Here is a 12,418-nt window from a genome sequence, read left to right as displayed (position 1 = left end):
TTATTCAATTATCCAGCTCAGAACTCCGAGTTTTTATGTTGTTTATAAATTCAAAGGATACGCCCGGTGTCTGCTTTGTGCTAAACAGAATATCACAATAACGAGGAATCTTCATCGCGGTCAATGTTTTCTAATAGCTTTTCATACCATTCTTAACATCGGAAACCATTCCATTCATACCATTCTTAACATCGGTCAAAACATGCTGTCGGAACAAAAAGATTACTGGGAACATTGTGAATACCGGCAACGCAAAAACCTGGCTAACGCGGATTTAATCTGGAGATGAAAGTGATAAATCTTTTACAAATCTTGTCAGGCTGGACAACAACATGCGTCACGGTATTTCCACCTATCATACGCATTAAACGTTATGACCTGCAAAACCTTATAATTGGGAGCAAGTAATCTTTTGGTGTCGTGCAGCTGTCTCACTTGCAAGGTTCAAAGCGCGATAATACGAGTACCATAGCCACAAAATTAAGTCTGGTTGCCGTGACCGCTAAATTGTTTGCTTTGTAAATCAAATCTTTATCAAAATGCTAAGTAACGACGGCTACAATCGATCTTCCTTCAACAGCCATCCGACCGGTTCCCACCGAAATTACTCGTTCGTGTTTGAACCAATCCGAAATGCATCCCAGATCAACGGCACCAATTTCAAGCACCAGTTGGCGGTGTGGTATGGTGTTTCTATGACATTTTGCGGACTGGGAGGAGCGATGTGTATTATGCTGATGGGAGCCGTATGGGAACACTGGCAAGTGTCCAAGCGGAAAATTGGACGTGATCGCAGCGGCACGCGACTGCTAATCGTCCACGCCACGGCCGTAGAACTGATTATGTGCTGCATCAACCATCCGGTCAGCTTTACGCAGATCCTCTATGGACAATATCCAGTAAGATACCCTCGTCAGAATGGTGATATAGTTTATTGGTAGCTTTTGAATCAAATGTAGATATTAGAGACCATGTAATAACCCTTAGATTTATACTAAAATGACCGATTTCGATATGAGTATTCGATGTAAAATATGTTTATTCAGGTATATAACTGCGAGCTTGTTTTAAAACACAGCGGCGATGCCAATAACACTAAAAACACGATCCGTTACACGTTTATCTCGCAAAAAACATTATTTCATGGAAAAATACGCATTTAGCAGCTTAGCATAAAATCAATAAAAAGATAACATGCGGCATTCAGTTTAAAATTTTGGATGTTGACATCCATGCGTTTCACGGCGATACTGCTTTCCGAAAACCGACGAAACAGAGCAGTCAGTCATCGATCCTGCAAAACAATTAAGTAGCGCATTCAAACTACAGACAGTTCAAATATTTCAGGATATACATCCCACTGCGGTCAAGTGATTCGACAAGTTCTGTACTCGACAGTTTTTCTATACCTGAACAAATTATCGGATTATTTCTGCGCAACGCATGCATGTTGACATGCAATTGCATTTAAAAAATTAAAAATACTGATGCACATTAAAAAACTCGGTTAGAGGATAAAAGAAAATTTAATTAAAAGCATATTGATTTATTTAAAGTTTTTGAAAAGAGGAAATGCTTCTACGATTATCATTTTACTACCAGTCAAATTGCAAGCAACACATCTTTATGATTTCTGTGGTTTATTTTTTGAAAACTAAAAGAAAGAAATTTGAGTTTGAAGTCATACAAAAAAAGTTTTATTTACTATACAGATACAATTTTTGTTTATTCCACATTGGAAACCTTCAGTTTTTAAACGCTTGCATGTCGACATGCACCAAAGTAAAAATAAAATTTTAGCAAAACCTTTGTTTTAAAAAAATCAAGACTATACAGCAATTCACTGCAGTATTGGTGATTGAACTAGCCATTTGCTTTGTGAAGTAATCCAAACTTAAATAAAATCACCACTAAAAGCGGGCTTTGTACCATCATTTATCAAGCGTATACCTGCTGTCCTACTGCACGTCGTCATGCACGATTTTCCCGTTGTGCAACATTTTCAATGACCTGAAAACATTGGCACAAAATAAAAATGATTTTTCTGTTAATCAGGTGTTTAACATTTAAGGTTTACTTGAAATTCTTACCGCAGAATCAGTTTAAAACTCATTGGGTCTTCGCAGCATCGCAGACGAGAACGCGCTCTTGCATGTTTTTCCATAGACGTGCTGCGTCAAGCAGCTTTACGGTAAAAAATGCCAGCACTATCAATGTTCACGAAAATGCCGATAAAAGATCTGGCTGTCGACAGCCATATAACAGAAAATTTGGAGATGGTTATGAAGAATCAGAATTAAAAAGCATGGCTTTTAAAAAGTCAAAAGTTGTGAGTTAATTAAAGTTAAGTTACAGAATCAGAGACGGCACAACGGACAATATCCAGTAAGATACCCTCGTCAGAATGGTGATATAGTTTATTGGTAGCTTTTGAATCAAATGTAGATATTAGAGACCATGTAATAACCCTTAGATTTATACTAAAATGACCGATTTCGATATGAGTATTCGATGTAAAATATGTTTATTCAGGTATATAACTGCGAGCTTGTTTTAAAACACAGCGGCGATGCCAATAACACTAAAAACACGATCCGTTACACGTTTATCTCGCAAAAAACATTATTTCATGGAAAAATACGCATTTAGCAGCTTAGCATAAAATCAATAAAAAGATAACATGCGGCATTCAGTTTAAAATTTTGGATGTTGACATCCATGCGTTTCACGGCGATACTGCTTTCCGAAAACCGACGAAACAGAGCAGTCAGTCATCGATCCTGCAAAACAATTAAGTAGCGCATTCAAACTACAGACAGTTCAAATATTTCAGGATATACATCCCACTGCGGTCAAGTGATTCGACAAGTTCTGTACTCGACAGTTTTTCTATACCTGAACAAATTATCGGATTATTTCTGCGCAACGCATGCATGTTGACATGCAATTGCATTTAAAAAATTAAAAATACTGATGCACATTAAAAAACTCGGTTAGAGGATAAAAGAAAATTTAATTAAAAGCATATTGATTTATTTAAAGTTTTTGAAAAGAGGAAATGCTTCTACGATTATCATTTTACTACCAGTCAAATTGCAAGCAACACATCTTTATGATTTCTGTGGTTTATTTTTTGAAAACTAAAAGAAAGAAATTTGAGTTTGAAGTCATACAAAAAAAGTTTTTATTTACTATACAGATACAATTTTTGTTTATTCCACATTGGAAACCTTCAGTTTTTTAAACGCTTGCATGTCGACATGCACCAAAGTAAAAATAAAATTTTAGCAAAACCTTTGTTTTAAAAAAATCAAGACTATACAGCAATTCACTGCAGTATTGGTGATTGAACTAGCCATTTGCTTTGTGAAGTAATCCAAACTTAAATAAAATCACCACTAAAAGCGGGCTTTGTACCATCATTTATCAAGCGTATACCTGCTGTCCTACTGCACGTCGTCATGCACGATTTTCCCGTTGTGCAACATTTTCAATGACCTGAAAACATTGGCACAAAATAAAAAATGATTTTTCTGTTAATCAGGTGTTTAACATTTAAGGTTTACTTGAAATTCTTACCGCAGAATCAGTTTAAAACTCATTGGGTCTTCGCAGCATCGCAGACGAGAACGCGCTCTTGCATGTTTTTCCATAGACGTGCTGCGTCAAGCAGCTTTACGGTAAAAAATGCCAGCACTATCAATGTTCACGAAAATGCCGATAAAAGATCTGGCTGTCGACAGCCATATAACAGAAAATTTGGAGATGGTTATGAAGAATCAGAATTAAAAAGCATGGCTTTTAAAAAGTCAAAAGTTGTGAGTTAATTAAAGTTAAGTTACAGAATCAGAGACGGCACAACGGCGCTGAACGTGAACGTGCTGTGTACACTGACGTTGCCACTCGACCAATCAGAGCAGGCATAACTGCAGAATTCACTAACTGAGCCTTGCAGCAAAAGTTTTATTGTCAACGCGCGGGCATTTATGCGCTAAATGTTTTGTATGCGATGCACTCAGAAGCGAAATGAACAGTTAGAAGTCTTTAAACAAATTGCAATTGTTTGATAATTCATGTCGGTCGACCGACACTTGATTTTGCACCGAAACTTTACTGATTGCATATCACGGCTCTACAGTATCCGTGGAGCGTTTCGCGCGCGAGTTGGCGATACATAAACTGAATTAATTTTTGGGCATTAATATTGCTACAATTTATGTTGAGACAATTTATGCCAGTCTTCCAGTGAGCTTCCGTTTTTTATACTTTTCAGTTAAATGGAATTAATTTTTTGTAACAACGCAGATACATTCACAACGCATAAGCTGGCTTTTACGAAAGTTTTGCTTTTGCTACTAAAACGATGTAACTTCGATACAAATTTGTATTGATATAAAATCTGGTTTCTAAACGGCTGCCCAAATCTTGCCGTGGATATATGTTGTGATAAAGCACCGATATCTTGTAGTATTTTGATGTAATTCAGAAAATACTTTCTGACGTGGGATATTTACTGTGCGTTGTGCACCTAAAAACGTATATTGCACTAATCTATAACCACTATATACGATAGCTTTAATGAGAACTGTACTATAAGTACTCGGGTAGGTTTTTTACTCAAAGAAGCTGATACAACCAGAATTTTCGAGCAACTTTAATTAAAGCATGGATTCTTGCGTTAAATTAATTTTTTTTGCGTCATATTTATGTTAATAATAGCACAATTAATAATGCTGAAATAAACCTTTTTTATAAAGGTTACTCCAACTGGCTGTATTTTCCTTCAATTACCGTTCGCGATATTCCGTACCGCCGGCTACTGGTCATCGGCTTTCCTGGCGTTTAACCGGTTTGCCGCGGTCTGCTTTCCCGCTCATTTCCGCGCCTACTGGACTAAACAAATGGCTAACACAAGTATCATCTTTATCAATTGGTTTATCTGTGGCGCGATGTATGTTCCCGTTATATTGGGCTGGATATCGAGATTTGAGATGACTCCACCGCTAAATGCGTGTAGCGTTAAGGCCATCACCCCGGAAGCCGGCAACATTCACCAGGTGCTAACGACGTATCTGCCGTTGACGCTGACGGGGGCGATCTACATTATGATGATCGGATTTGTTGTGGCGCAAAAGATAGTGGGACGCAAAACCCGCACGTCACCGTTCTACCGGCGTAGCTTTCGACTGGCACTGGTTCTGTTGGTAGCAGCACTCTGGCATTGCGTCTGCTTTTTTCCGCATTCGGCACTGACGTTTTTCGACCGTAGTGGCGCATTGCTTCGGAATCCAGCAGTAGCTCTGTGGGTGCGGTTCGTCTTTCTATTGGGATATGCTGGCAACCCGGTAAGGCGGTAAACCGTGATCACTACATTCATAAAAATACTCTTCTCTTCATTAATACTCTTCTGTGTAAACCATCATGCATCTTGATAAATTATTTATAATGATTAAGCTAATCAGTTTATATCGTAATTTTGCCGTTAAGTGGCTTGTAACTTATTATTGTTGAATAATTAATTAATCCTACGTAGTCGTTGAGCAAACAAGCTTTAACATGACTGTTTATGTTAGCATTCGCTTATCACTATATGCAACAAGGGAACACACAGCACACCAGCATTCAAATTAATACGTATAAAATTACTAAAAAAATTTAAATCTGGCAGCTACATCTTCTGGATAATCGCGAACAGATAAAAAACATCGGTCTTTTTGTTGCAGATTATATTCTTCGCTATGAACAGAGAATATCGCTCCATGCTCAGGAGATGGATGCATTCAGTAGTGTTCCTGGAATGCTACGGTGCCGGTGTGAAAGTGAGCCCCAGCACCAACACATCCACCACAGCCCGTACCAGCCGAAAGCCCAATTTGACAGACGACTGCTGAGTTCGTACAACTCAGGTCACATAATTTTCTCGGATCGTTCCTGGAAAGCGACGGCTCCGATTTTGACCATGCAGTAGTTAATGTACGGTAGTAGAGGGAAACGTTAACATACTAGTTTATTTATGTATCTATGATCATTAAGCGATTGCTTGATCTCAGCACGCCTTCACGACGTCCTAATGTGCGCCCACCTTAATTGCAAACATTTTACTTTATTTCGATGATTTTTGAGTTGCGGACGTGTTACTAAATATTTTGTTAATGCATTAGCAATACTGAAATTTACAAAAATGAGCCATTGCATACGACAAGGTGGAAGACGAGTATTGTACGTCTACTTGTACATAAAAGGAACTGCATGACTTCCTTGAATCTGCTGGAGCAACACATTTTGAAGGTTATTAAACAAATACTTAGATGATAGATCTAACATATACCTACATGTAATGAAGTTACATGTACATGTAATTAATTAATTTAGTTACATGTAATTAACGATAAGTTACATGTACATGTATTTAGTTAATACCTACATGAAGGTTATTAAACAAATACTTAGATGATAGATCTAACATACCTACATGTAATTCTTTATTTATTTGCCTACGGGCTGTCTTCAGGTATCCATCTGTCGAGGGAACAGAATGTACGGTTTACGGTACGGTGTTAACGGCCAAGGCAAAAATTCGGCTGGCAGAATTTCCTGCCGGCCAAAGTTTTGCTTGGTCAAAACGCCGACCGAACTTTTGTGTAGTCAAACGCCGACCGATTTTCTCGTGGTCAAAACGCCGGCAGATCCCTTAACTGAGATGAGTAAGAACTTCTGAGTCTGGACGGCGACACTTCCGATTCTCATGAAGGAATTTCTATGCGCAGAGGCACACTGAAACGGCGTTCGTTCGCCGATGCGTTATAACGACAGAACATTTATTTCTCGAATAGCGCAACCGCCGCTGCGATTGATTTTTTTCCGTATCACAGAACATCCCGCTATCCATCCTAATTCGAAGTGTTCTGGCTGCGAAAGTGTCTTTCGACATTATTGTCGTCCGCGAGGAGTTTGAGTGCAATAGTGGCAGTAATCGGCAAGTGGAAACTGAACGTCCAAGGAAATATTATATTTCTGCTTGCGGCATGCATGAAGTGGTGTCATCCGTAGTTCACAATTTCACGGTCCCATTTGCAAATCATCGCGATTAGCACCATCTCCGTTAACACCATCCAGTCGGGTAACTGAACTGCGTTTTCCTCATAGTCGTTCGAAATTTTTTGGTTGGGATGTCCTTCTGACGGGAATGACTGCGCGATTAGCATACTAGTAACATAGCCGCATTTCCGCCCGTAACGGTCTGTACTGCACAGTACACGTAATGTGCACTGTCTATTTATTTTAGTTGCGTAGTAAATTTTATATGCAATGTTTGACACATTTTCTTCAAGCTGCGTGATTAGTTTATAGAGTGGACGCGGAGCATGCGCCTCATAATATATTATACCAATATTATTGGCATACTTTCTATATGCAGAAAACTGTATTGTTGATTTTAAGCACCAACAGTATCATCATGTTAAACATCAACAATACCATCAACAATTTTCCGCATACGAAATAACGATCATGCCTTTAAAAAATCATAACGCAAGGTGGCATTAATTTTTATTGTTAAATTAGTAGAGAATGATTGACAATAAGTAATTTCGCAGGGTACAATATGTACAGTACGATCGGTAGATGCAGGATGACCGGAAGTGGGCAGCGGCTAACAAAAGAGGTCCGTATGATTTTCGCCGAAAAAACGGTTTTGGGTTTAGGGAGGAGCCATTGCCGCTCAGGCCGATCACATCGAAATCATGATTTCGACGACTCGATTTCAAAAACGGTCACGTTCCCTCATAGTTGTTCGTAAAAATGTGACTATACCTAAAGAGGCTTCCTTCTCTTTTGGTATAAAGAGCTGTCGAATCACTACAGCTCGCACAACTTTTCCATCGGCGGAACAACCACGACCGCCTTGTTGGACACAAGGAGAGCCTGATCTAGCGCACTGAACCGTTAGAGGTCCAACTGCTTTTCATTACATCCACGGTACCGTATACTGGACGGTACCGTGGCATTCCTTGCATACAGTTATGTGCCTTGTTTGAGTTCTCGAATGCGCAGTCCTCGTCCTCGAAGTCCTCGATCGGCTCTACTCGGCCCAACTCCGGTGGGCCGGTTCCGCGCTGATCTACGGTTACTGCACCCAGCTAATCGCCGATAGATTTGGGTTCTACCATCCTCCACTGAATCCGTCAGGGTACTGTGACCCCGGAAGCGCTAAGAATAACAAAGTCGTAACCAACGAGATAACTGTTGTCGATGTTAGCTGAGCCCTGCAGGTCTCGCGCTTTTTCGCTGTTTTTGTTCTCCACATTTAGCGCAGTACGTGGGTTGATGTTCGGCATACTGTATATTGTCAAAGAGCGGCTCTGACACACACGCGCCCCTGTTGCGGCCCGGGATGTTCACAGTTGCGCGCTGCATTAATATGGCTGTACAATGCGAGTAATATTAAATTTCTCGTATATGCGCGAGCGCTTTTATTTGCTTAGCACACGCCTCACCTATCTACTCTTCTGTGATGCATTAGAAGAAATTAATAATACAATCAGTGCGCACACGCAAAAAATTACATAATTTTTATGCACCGGTTTCTCAGCCTTTGAGCTACGTGGAAATTAAATAATCCGTGCATCCATTTTCTAAGATTGTATGTCACAGTGGTACGGCAAATACATCGAACATCTTAACAATGTTGAAGAATCTCGATCCGCTATAGTTTATTAGAAATCTAAGAAATCATTCTAATCCTCGGTCTCAAGTCGAACAGTTTTACGTGATCTTGTAACTTCCGTTCACTCAACAGGCCTGATCTGTGGTCAAGTATGTCTCCCGTTTCTTGTGTAGGTTTGGTCAGTGGAAAGTGTGACCCTTTGTGTGATTCTGTGCACTTGGCACCTCAAGCACTGAGCAGTCAGCAGGGGTATCGGTTCCGTTCTCACATAGTCTTAATTTCTGGGAACAGTTCACACCAGTTCCTGTAATTTCCGTTCATTCAGCTGACTGGTCAATAGTCTCGTACTGCACACACACAAGGAGCAAACATTCCAGGGCAGTTTTGGTGGTCGTGCTTCGTGGTCATACACTACCCGATTTGCGATAAGCCGCCGATCAAGAGAGCAGGCGCTCAACCCGCGCGCAGGAGCCATAAAAAGTAATTAAAAAGTATGCGGAGTGACTATGCGGAGTCCGGTAGTGGTCATGCGCATACGCGATGTAAAACAATGGAGGAGACACAGAAGGAGGGAAAAATTGGTCTGTCCTGTGTCTGCCCGTGGTCGGTCCATCGCGCGTGCAGTTTTTCGCAAGGCGAAAGAGGCAAGCATCCCTTTCAGACGCAGGACGCGGTGCCTCCAAGTCGTGCTATCTATAGCATGGGCACTGGCCGCTTGCTTATCGCAAATTCCGAACTAACTTGTCCCTTGTCAGTAACTTTGCGCATATGCACCGAGAGTTTTTGATTACAGTAATTTGATCAGACACTCGCAGTTTTACACTCGCTTCCATCGAGCAGACGATGCGCTTTCGTCTTCTCCTCATGTACGAAAGTGTGCCGAAAATTTTAAAATGTGCCGAAAATTTCGAAATGCTTAAAAAGAATTGAGGTACAAAAGTCTCATTATAGATCCAATCCAAACGATCCGATCGATCTTCTCCAAATTTTGCAAGCAAACATATAACTATGAGTAACTGGTTGTACGTAGATGCAGGTCGTTTTCACCGAATTAGAATGATTTCCACTATTTTGCTTTCCAAATATACCTTCGTAAATTTATACGATTTAAAATTTACGATTTAATTATGCATAAGAACGCGCGAAAGCAAAATTTCCCATGCGGAAAGCACACTAAAACCGGCACCGGCTATGAATGGCACCGGCAGACCTCTTTTTAATTTACAAAGGCTTCCGGCGTGATACAACTTCACGAAATTTGCACTTTTCAGTCCTGAAATCTATTTTTAAAAAAATTCAGTTTTTATTACTTACTACACTACTCTGTATTGGAATAATTGCTCCACGCAACAATATTTTAGAAAGTCTTTCAAGGTCACCTTGAACGCTGCCTGTACCGGTACCGGCATCCGAGCGATGGTCTCAGGGAATACTTTTGGAAAAGAAACTTTTGGATACTTTTGGAATGCATGTGGGACCCTTTTGGAACATGCTGAGTTTAATGGTGAAATCGGTTATTCAATTTGTTTAGCGGTTTTTTCTAGCCACGTTCCACGGGGCGGCCGATCATAATATAGATCTATATATATATATATATATAGATCTATATATATATATATATTTCCTTGATAATACTTTGTATTTACTACGTGCATAGTAGAAACTGCATTTGTATTGTTTTAAACAAGCCAAAGATTGGGCCTGGTTGCTTCGTTACACAAGGCGCAGTTGTTAAGTGTACGTTATAAATGCCGAGCCTGCTCCACCGAAAATTGGCAGGCTCGGTCCCTTCCGTAAAAACGCAGATAGTAAGTAGCTCCAAAAGATCAAGATGCATTATACCGCAAGAGCGGAATATCTTTTCATCCTAAACTTAAAGAAATGGATCCTGTAAAGAATCCAGTCGGCGCATTCGCATCAAAAGTATTTGAGAAGTAGCACAATTCCGGCTTAGAAGTGAACGAAGTATCGTGAATGCTGCGTTTGCTTATCGCATCATTGCGCTGGTTTTGTAATTAAAGAGGCCATACAATATCATCATGTGTCAGTAGAAAAATAATGGATAATCCCGTAAGAGCGCTGCTTTGCTGAGCAATAGTCTCCGGCGTTTTTCCCATAGAAAAGTGCGAAATATCCCATCCGGTGTCACGGTTGTCAGCTGCTGTATATAGATTATCAGTCTCCTCTTTTTGCAGCTTTGAGATATACTTATTTAGTGAAAAATTCAGTTAGGTAATCCAGAAATCTGGCTAAGCGAGACAACAGGTGACTGCACAAACACAGATCCGTAATCCCATGTGCGGTGAGTGGTGAAAATGTGCGTAAGTAGTGACAAAATTTTGCAGCCGCAAAGCAGACTTTCGCCGAAGTAGGTGATTAAACTTCCGCGAAAACTTTGACCGGTGCTTAAACTGGAGTAACGACAGTTATTGACGAACGTAGAATAAGCAGATATGCAGTTATGGGCCAATGAATTGCGCTGAATCGGGCTGAATCACTGTCGCAACTAGGCTAATCTTCTGCATCTTATTGTTTCCAAGAAAGAATGGCCAATAACACTTCGAGTTCGTCTTTTTATGGAAATCAGACAGCCATGAATGTAAGCTCCCCGATCATCGACAGTACAGCAGGGATTGTAATCGGCGTATCGACCATCGTCATTTGCATGCTCAGTGTGACAGGCAACGGACTGGTTCTGTGTCTTGTCCTCTGGAATAAGCATCTCATCGCGCGAAATTCTTTTTACATCTTCATGGTGAACTTGATTATCGTGGACTTTGTTTACTCGATATGGGAAAATGTTTTTGACATCGGAATTAATTTCGATCCTAATTATTGGCAGATACACAGTAATACGGCGTGTACAAGCTTGTCCGGTAATTTCCTACGTAAAGTTACAGCTAGCGCGAAGTTTGCGCTTATAACGATGGCCACTTCACTACGTTTATCAAAATCTTTAAATGCGCTCCGCAGTTAGTTTGTCGCTTACTGCATCGAACATTTTTTAGCCACCTTCCGCCAGGCAGTTACTATTATTCTCATAAATTATATGGCGCGTACTAAGCCACCAGCCAGCCAAATGCAAGTTACGTGTTTAAACAGTGTGGCGTGGCGCGCCGTATTGTGAAGTTTGGCGTAACACGCAAATCTGTGTAAATCGCTGTATTGATTCGTCAGAAAATACCGGACAAGCTTGTACGCTATACTTGTATTGCAATTACACATTGCGTAAGTATACACATTTCGTGATCCCGTGCACGAAGAGATAATAACTATTATTTTAGTATTATTCAGTGTGCAGAGTACAGTATACTATATCTATGTCACTTATGCTTGTACAAGCACAATACTAACTAACTAAACGCTGCAGTTAATGTTCAATCACTACTGAAATGGCAATTTACACATTTTAAATGGTGGTTATATACTGTACATCACATTATTTGTGTTATGGAAATTTTCTTTAAATTTCAGAACGTATTTTGAAATTTGAAAAAAATGATAAAACGCTGGTTTTCTGTGAAAACAAGTTTATACTAAAATCCATTTACCTGAAGCCGATCGGTTCCTAATGAGACATTAACGGTTTTCACTCCAATGTACACAAACCATTAAGCAACGGAATGTCATAAAACATTGCAAAATAGTGTTCGGAAGTGTGCGAACGTAAAATTTTCCGTGCAGGTACACGAATTTGGCGCCATGTACCGGATCAAAACCCTAAAACTAATATTATGCTACAGGAGTGTCATT

At 40.0% G+C, this 12,418-nt stretch overlaps 1 protein-coding gene across 1 annotated transcript; it reads left to right on the top strand.

The window, feature by feature from the left end:
- The first annotated feature begins 539 nt into the window (after positions 1 to 539).
- On the top strand, positions 540 to 5,139 carry LOC129594642 (uncharacterized). The gene is made up of 3 exons (XM_055491394.1): positions 540 to 899; positions 4,758 to 5,068; positions 5,136 to 5,139. Exons 1-3 carry the CDS (start codon positions 540 to 542, stop codon positions 5,137 to 5,139), a joined length of 675 nt encoding a protein of 224 aa, XP_055347369.1.
- Positions 5,140 to 12,418: the final 7,279 nt, after the last annotated feature.

The sequence above is a fragment of the Paramacrobiotus metropolitanus genome, unplaced genomic scaffold (assembly GCF_019649055.1).
Source record: "Paramacrobiotus metropolitanus isolate TYO unplaced genomic scaffold, Prichtersi_v1.0 Parri_scaffold0000070, whole genome shotgun sequence".
NCBI classification, from domain to species: domain Eukaryota; kingdom Metazoa; phylum Tardigrada; class Eutardigrada; order Parachela; family Macrobiotidae; genus Paramacrobiotus; species Paramacrobiotus metropolitanus.
The sequence above is the reverse complement of the archived record's forward strand: the minus strand, read 5'-3'. Positions and strand labels throughout refer to the sequence as shown.